At 36.7% G+C, this 9,041-nt stretch overlaps 1 protein-coding gene across 5 annotated transcripts in view; it reads right to left on the reverse strand.

Annotated features, from left to right (window-relative positions):
* The window catches only part of LOC106868582 (protein PALS1), a 253,072-nt gene that overhangs the window by 9,920 nt on the left and 234,111 nt on the right, over positions 1 to 9,041 (reverse strand). For all 5 annotated transcript variants that reach the window (XM_014913910.2, XM_014913909.2, XM_052971945.1 and 2 more), the window contains 3 exons: positions 7,312 to 7,397; positions 2,016 to 2,096; positions 565 to 767 (listed from right to left, as the gene is read on the reverse strand). In XM_014913910.2, the coding sequence (XP_014769396.1) occupies positions 565 to 767; positions 2,016 to 2,096; positions 7,312 to 7,397 (370 nt within the window). The remainder of the gene's footprint in view (positions 1 to 564; positions 768 to 2,015; positions 2,097 to 7,311; positions 7,398 to 9,041) is intronic.

Genomic DNA, 9,041 nt, shown 5'->3' on the forward strand with positions numbered 1-9,041 from the left:
TATATATATATATATATATATATATATATATATATATATGAAATGATACAGTTATTGTGTGTGTGTGTGTGTGTGTGCGCGCACATATATACATAGGAGAAAGGGCAGAATCCATGATCCTGTTCAGGTCCTTTGAAATTGACAGGAGGGAGTTATCCTCAGACTTGAGTCTGACCCTGAAATCTTATAACAGTGTGAACTCCATAAAAGGCATCAGAGGGCCAGGTGCCAGAGTTAAACTGGTTCAGGTATTAGAAGAAACCCCATGAAAACAACCGACACATTTTCAACATCTTTGATGTTGTGGATCAACTTTAGTTGAACATTGATCAAGCAGGTCTATGACCAAAGGGTATAACCATTCCATTATTTAAAATGGACAGGGCGTAATTTGAGGGATATTTGGCTGCTAATTAAAAGAAATTGGCTAACTGCATAGAAGTCCTCTAATTAATTTCTCATTTTGGTTAAAAGAAATTATCATGATGGCATAACAATTTGGTTGCTAATATCCTAACAAACAACAGCAGTTGCAGCAGAATATCACAATTTCAATAAACTTACATTTCTTGAAAGAACTTTGAAGGTATCAAACCAGCCATAGCATTCTCGTGTTGATCCTTATCCTTATAAGCTTGCCACCAATGGACATCTTCTTGGTCAATCACATGAAGAATATCTCCTTTCAAGAATGAAATGCCAAGTTCTCTACAAGGAATGTACTCATCTTCTTCAGGTTCATAGTTAAATAAAGCTCGAATACACATCTGAAATTGGCAAAGATGTGAGAATTGGGAAACCATTATTAGACTGAATCTTTTGACTTATTTGCATGTAAGAATTTTTTTTTAATATATATATATAATTACAAAATTTAATTAAAATAATTTCTGAAATATATTCCTATATTAAAACTATCAAATAAAACAGAACAAAGTTACATTTTCAGTAAACCAAATTCAATAACAACATTTCAGTTCTTAGTTGCTGCCATTTCAAATTACAAATGTTGTCAAGCAGGGTCATCAAAGAGGTCAATATTTTAAGCCCTGGGGTTCCATATGGCCACACCCAAGGTGGTCAAGATAAGCTCCTAAATTTGAGCAATAAGAGTACTGAATTAGTAGTGAACTGAATCGGGAATGGTGAAGCAATCCAATGCTGAAACTGACTAATTTCCAGCCAAACACTGATGCAAGCACATCAATACATATTAAATAGTCCAACTACATCACTCCATGACTGTGGGTTTGAAAGGTTCATAGGCTGATTATGAAGGAGTGATGCTAAGGCTGTGAAATCTGGCATGCATTAATTTCAACCCCTATTGTTTCTTTCCAGGTAAACTGCCATTTGACTGTTCAAAGAAGACTTCAAAGATAATTAGTAGCAACTCCTCTTGAAAATGGACAAAATCTGGCATTTTGGTGTTACCCGCAGGAAAATGGTTTAGCTCCACCCATGACATTTATGCTGACATGGTTGATACATTAGGGCATGATGCTCCAGCTTTATCAACAGTGCAAAAATGGGGAGCTGAATTCAGGAGGAAAATGGAGAGTCTTCCATATGACCCAACTTCTGGACATTCTGCAACTGCCGTCACCGAGGAAAACATTGACCGTGTTCACCACAAGGTTATGGCTGACATGCAATTGACTATAAATCAAAGAGCCAATGCTATTGGCATATCCCGTGAGAGAGAGTTGAGAATATTCTACACAATGAACTTGGCATGGTGAAGGATTTTGCTTGGTAGATGCCATGTCTTCTGACACCCAATCATACACATGTGTCATACAGTCTATCTTTATTAATTGAAAACAATGAATAAATGAGCATCACATTTGACAAAGTAAGCTGAAGGCTAAACGATTAAAAAATTCTCACCTAGTTAAAACATTGCATCAATTAATATGTTTCTATGAATTCACATGACACAGAATGGTAAAAATTCAAAAGAGGAAGAACAAGAAAGAAGGTAAGGACAAGAAAACTTCTCCTGTTTAACTTACCGCATTGTTATTTGTAGACATGATATGGTATGGGTTATGGCCCGGAACCACCATAAATGTTATTGTACCAGTCAGGTTAGCCTGAAATCATAGAAAAGTATTTTTAAAGTCTATGCAAAAACGTTGAGTTCACTTCATTGTAGCACAACCGGTTTGTGATTCAGAAATTCATATTCCATAACAACTTATAATAATATTATAATTATCATAATACTCTTTTCTTATTTTGGAACAAGGCCAGCAATGTTTGAGAGGAGGGGAAGTGCTTGACTTGTACCTATTTCATTGATCCTGAAAGGATGAAAGGTAAAGGTGACCCCAGGGGAATTTGAACTGACGAAATGCCACTAAGAATTTTGTCTGCTATGCTAACAATTCTGCAAGTTGGACACTTTATCATAATATCACAGTTAATGATATAATAAATATCTTGAGTGCTTTGTTCTTTAGCCCTGACAGAGTAGATAGATGTGTGATCAAAAGGTTATTCTAGGCATGACCATCCCATATTTTTTGTTTTATATTCAGTCGTAGCATATCGTGAACAAAACTGTCCAACATATTTTATATTGCAGACAATAAGATGTGGCATGAGAGAGTTTCAGTTGCTATTTCTAGCAAACTGAGCAAGCATATAGAGGCTAACTCACTCTCATGTTAGGCTAGGACTCTAAACAGGAAAGAAGTTCTTGGAAAGCCAAGTCTATGACGTAGTTTCAATTCCAGATTGAGCCATTTTATTTAATATCATGTAATTACCAGCCAGAGTCAATGAACTTGTTAAAGGAAACAACTCTACCAAATCAATTAAGTTTTGACATACTTAGGGCTGAGTTTTTTTTTATGGTGACCCACTAAACCTAGTTACGGCCAAGGGCTATTTTTATTTTCATATTCACAATGACTAAATATAAAGACTTGTTTAAGGGCCATAATGAAACCACCCCCTCCATACACTGTCCTAATCATCCTCTCCATCTAAATTCTACAGACGAATCAACAAAGATGCAGGCATGGCTGTGTGGTAAGCTACCAAACCACATGGTTTCAGGTTCAGTCCCACTGCATGGCACCTTGGAAAAGTGTCTGTTATTACAGCCTTAGGCCAACAAAAGCTTTGTAAATGGATTTGGGAGATGGAAACTGAAAGAAGCCCAACGTGTGTGTGTGTGTGTGTGTGTTCCTTCTGCCCGACAACTGATATTGGTTTGTTTATGTCTCCGTAACTTACTGGTTTAGCGAAAGTAACCAACAGAACAACTACCAGATTTAAAAAGCAGAAACAAGTCCAGGGGATAATTTATTTAACTACTCAGCCCTTCAATGCACGGCTAATCAGTCATTTCAGGGCATGGCTAATCGGCGCTCCAGTATGGCCACAATCCAACAACTGAAGCTAGTAAAAAGACAACAAGGATATACCCCCTTCTCACCTTTGTTTTTGTTTACCAGACCCCCCCCTCCCCCACTTTTCTTTCTCTATGTCTCTCTCCCTATTCCCATCTCTCTTTTGCCCTTTCTCTCCCTCTTTCCCTCTTTCATACTACAATAGAGACAATACCATCAACAGAATACATAAAGCCAAATTAATAAGAGAGATTCTGCACGGTCACTCAACCTGCTAGACATAGCAGCCAAATACCCCATAAATTACATTCTGCCTTCTTTAAAAAAGAACACCTCACATAATGTGTTCTGAAGGTAAACTCTAAAAAGATAGGATAATCATAGTCGTAACACCTTTAATCAGTTTACTCAATTGAGGTTAGCCAGTGGTTAAACAACATCATCACCCCCACCAATATGGGGGGTGGGGAGTCATCTATGTCTTTAACTCAAATATCTTTTTTCGTTACACTGCTGATTCCATCCTCAAGAAGAAGCAATAAAATAAAAGTAAAGACTACAGAGTCTTCCTGCTGTTCCGTACCACAACAGAGAGAAACAAAATGTGAAATGGATGCACCCCCACCACACACACAACAAAAAAAAAGGGAGAGAGAAACAGAGAATACTAATCTACAGTTTCCACCCTTTTGGTTCCAACTCGAGACCATTCTTGGTTCTACAACACAAAAACTCTCATTCTAAACTGTTCATATTCAAATTAAAATTTTCCAGCATAATTTCTATCGGTTAAGTTCTAAACATCAACTTAATAAGGCAAAAATTTGGTTATTTTATTAAATTCCTTTAAAGTCGGCATTATTATGAAAATTAATCAAAACATACAGTATATTGCATTGCAAATAGGGTTAAGAAAGAGTTAATCAAAACATTTTTGCCAAACAGAATTTTTCAAAGAAGCCACCTAACAAATAGTGCCATTGATAGCAACCCGTTTTAACAGAAACCAATTTCTTTAATAATAATAATAATAATAATATATACAATAACAACATATTGATGAATATTTAAAAAAATATATACATAGATCAAAGAGTACAAAGAGATTTGTCACAGAATTCCAATGGGAAATCAAAGCTATAACTATCTCCAAGACAGCTTCCAAGAGCAAAATAACCAATCAACATAGATTGAATAAATAAATATATATAAGATAACAACAACAACTGCAACAATAAAAACAAATAAACATCTTTTGAGGTTACAAAACAAATCATTCTGATCAGCAAGGGACTATAAACTGAAGATGGATTACCATTCTCATCCAAAGTTAAAAGAATTTCAGAGAAAGTTCTACAATATATGATTAATATGGTCGATAAGAACTCTACAGGAGTTAAACGGGAGAAGAACAGCAACGGCAAAACTAAATACATTATAAAGGAATGAAATAGATTCATACCAGTCTGATACTTTCATGGTGACAATGTTGAACCATCATCATCATCATCACTATTATTGCCAGCATCATCATCACCACTCTGCATAACTAACATCACAAGCCATTGGAAAGAATTTCCACATATTTCACACAGAATTGTCAAAGCAAAGAATGAATTAGCCATGCCATTTGTCAACTGTCAACGTACTACATCCTTCAAAGATTCCATGCTTCCAGGAATTTACCAATTCTACTCCTGATGAACCTGTGTAACCTTTCCTCTTTATAACTCTTTTATGGTTTTTTTTTGTCTTCGTCTTTTATCCTGCAATTCTAGCATTCATTGCTGTCTTTCTTTACTCAACTTATGCTTGATTTTTTTTTTTTTCTGTCCCCTCTTTTTATCCTTTTCTGAGGAGTTGTAATGAACCTAGAGCTTGGAAAAAAATGCCTTGCACCAGTTCTTCCCCACCTTTCCATGCCAAGTTCAAAATCCTACCAAAGTCAACTTTGCTTTCGTCCTTTCAGGGGTTGACAAAATGACACACTAGTCTAATACAAGGGCCAGTTGGCATCATGCCGAATTGAGAAACTATTATTACTCATGATTTGCTAGAAAAAACAACTGAATCTCCCTTAAATCACAACCTCCACAATCTTAAACAAGGGAAAAGAATGAACCTGTTGGACAATACAGATTTCAACAAACAGATGGAGTGGTCATGGGTGAAATGCTTTTCAGTTTCAGTCTGTTCAATGCAGGCTGATGACCTGACAGTAAACAACAACAACAATTATATTACCTTTATTACCTGACACTGTCACCTTAAGGTGAAAGTATTACCTTTCACTGCCCGCTCCCTCTTCTAGTCACCCTGTTGGTGAGGGTGCCCCTTTAAATGCACTGGATGTACTCAACAAAGCAATTGACAGGTGAATGGAGACAATGTAGGGTTGAGATTATCCCTTTGTCTGTCAGAAGACATGAAAACCTTCCTGGTGCTGGTTCCATGATAAAATACATCCAGTACACCTGGTAAAGTGGTTGGTGCTAGGAAGAAGGTCTCAGCATGAAACCATGGGATTAAAAGAAACGGAAGGTTTTAACTGAGAAGTGGTCTTTTGACATATCTAGGAGGACAGTAACTTCTGAAAAAGAACTGGCGCAGGTCATAATGACCTGTCCATCCCATACCAGCTTGGAAATGTGGATATAGAGATATTGATGATGATGATGGTGGTGGTGGTAAAAGAACCTAAAATCTATAGAGTGCCAACACTTTAAAAGGAATACCAATTCTTTCTTTCAGCTACTGCACACCTCACCATATTACTATAGTGAGGAATGCAGCAACTCATTTAAAGAGACATGTTGTTGTTATTGTTGCTTTTGTGGCTTGTTTCCAGGTCTGCCTTGATTCATCAGCAGTAATAAAAGACTTTCCAGTCTAGCCCATCCCGCCTCCTTTTTTAACTTATTCTTCATTCCCTCAGGTACAGTATGTTTTGAAGACTACACTATCTAATGGTCATTACTTCTTTAAAAATGGTAAGCAATGATTTGAGGGCAATGTAGCTACCATTTTTAACTGGTCAAACGGACATAGATGCTCCACTTTTGGCTTGAGAGGAAAGTGTGTAACTACTGTTGGTGGTTTGCTGGTATGAAGTAGTGTCTTTAAACTCCCACCCTACCCAAATTTAGGGCTTTGTACCTATGCTAGAAACAATATCAAAGAATGGCAGATTAGAAGAAGCATTAGAGTAGTATTTATGCTCTGAGTTCAAATCCTACTCTGGTTGACTGTCTTTCGTCCTTCAGAGATGAAATAAAGTACCAATCAAGTATAGGGATCAAAGTACTCAACTACCCCACTCCTCCTTGTGCCTATGTTAAGAAACATTACCGTCATATGTAATTAGATATACAGTTAAATGTTTGTCCCCTAAACTTACATAAATAGGGGCTTAGAGACTAATTATTTACCTTTCCCTTACCATATTCCTGTTAAAATATCCTGCTTTTGTTTCAATTGGTTTTGAAAATAATAAGGAATTCAGTAAAATAAAGAGGGTCTTTGGAATTGAAATTACCATGAAATTTTGATGGAAGGTTTTAATTGAGATCAGCTTAAAATCAGGAAGTCAGTGTTGTAGAAGCAGAGGCAGTCTCAGGTGAATTGGTATTCAAAGGGTTAATCTCCATGCAGAGGATTATAGAGATCAGCTTAAAATCAGGAAGTTAGTGTTGTAGAAGCAGAGGCAGTCTTGGGTGAATTGGTATTCAAGGGGTTAATCTCCATGCAGAGGATTATTGAGATCAACTTAAAATCAGGAAGTTAGTGTTGTCTCGGGTGAATTGGTATTCAAGGGGTTAATCTCCATGCAGAGGATTATTGAGATCAACTTAAAATCAGGAAGTTAGTGTTGTAGAACCAGAGGCAGTCTCGGGTGAATTGGTATTCAAGGGGTTAATCTCCATGCAGAGGATTATTGAGATCAACTTACCATTAATTCTGACACATCGTCCACATTCTGTCCCTTCATTGTGTGTTGGTTTATTTCCAAAATCTCATCCCCTTCATGCAAAAGGCCTGGTTTAAAGAAGAAAATAAAAACAAGTCAGAAAGGAAAAAGCAACTCTCATATTAGACACTCTGTCTCTCTCCCCCTCTCTGTCTCTCTCCTCTTCTCTGTCTCTCTCCCCCCTCTCTGTCTCTCTCCCCCTCCCCTCTCTCTCTACATATTTTTCTTTTTTTGTCTCTCATTGTATGTCTGCTTCTGTTTCCATGTACCTCTAGCTTCATGTATCTCATTGTCAATGTCTCTCTGAGCATATATGTACATAAGTCTGTCTGTCTGTCTCTCTCTCTCTCTCTCTCTAATATCATCATTCAGGTTACTAGAACAATACTGAAAATGTCTTCTTTTTTTCTTCTTCTGAGACATGAGATTACAAATTGAAAAAGACACAGAGATAAAACTGACAGACAAATAGACAGGTACATAAATAGACAACAAAAAAAGAAAAAGTGGACAGGCAGACATACAAAGTAGAAATGGACAGACAGGCAAGTGAACATAAGATGGTAGAGAGAGAGTTAAGTGGGAGGAAATAGAAATGCCAAGAAATAGAGAGAGAGAGAGAGAGACATGCGGATAAGTAGGAATGTAGAGACACAATTACTGTTTAGCCCTAGGTCAGTGCTGAATAAAGAGATTCATAATGAAAAGCATTCCAGCCTGGGATCACCCTGTTTGTCTTTAAGGCATAGTATATCTAAGACTACATTATCTCAGGTATCCTTTTTAAGAGATGAGGGAGATTTGGTTGTTTTTTCTTGACATTTAAGTAACTGTGGAAATGCTTCCTCCATTGGTTAGTCAACCACAACAAACAGACAGAAAAGGGTAGACCACCTAATGTACCTTCTTAAGACACTAGGGTAGTGGTCCCCAACCTTTTCACTACCAAGGGCTCCTTTTATTTAAATGAGTTTTCTCACAGACCCCTATTAATATGCTTGTCCTTGGGGGGGGGGGTGAAATTTTGAATTTAGTTCATGGACCCACAGAACTACCTTTGCAGACCATCAGGGGTCCACGGACCACAGGTTGAGAACCACAGCACTGGGTGTGATACGAGGGAGATTTGACTGCTATTTCTTGACAGCCGAGTGATTATGTCAAAGCTTCTCCCAATTGTAGTCAGCCGCATTGAAACAGGGAGGCAGAAATGGTTAGAGATACAGTTTGTCAGATAAAAAAAAGAAATGAATTGATGTATAAATAAGGTGAATGACCAGAGAGAAGTGGACAGAGTGATGGACAGACAAACAGACATGTAAGAAAATAGGTAGGCAAGAAGAAATATCTGGTGATTAATCCTAATGAAAAACAAGCAAGATTTTAATTACACAAAAACATCTTTGGCATCCTCAAGTAAGCCTCAACTTGTTTATCAAGTTTGAAGTTGAAAGAACATGTTTCTTCTTGTTACAGACTCACACACACACACACAAATTATATAAACTTTATATATATATATATATATATATATATATATTAATAATAATAAAGGAGTTACGACGCAAAAACGTATAAATTCAAAAGAACATATTTATCTTCTTCAATATATATTTCAGTATAAAGAATTCATTAAGATGCTTAAATCAAAATTTCTTTACACATCATTCAGGAACAGATATAACATCAGAAAAAATACACTCCGTTTAAAA

This window comes from Octopus bimaculoides, chromosome 11 (assembly GCF_001194135.2).
Source record: "Octopus bimaculoides isolate UCB-OBI-ISO-001 chromosome 11, ASM119413v2, whole genome shotgun sequence".
NCBI lineage: Eukaryota > Metazoa > Mollusca > Cephalopoda > Octopoda > Octopodidae > Octopus > Octopus bimaculoides.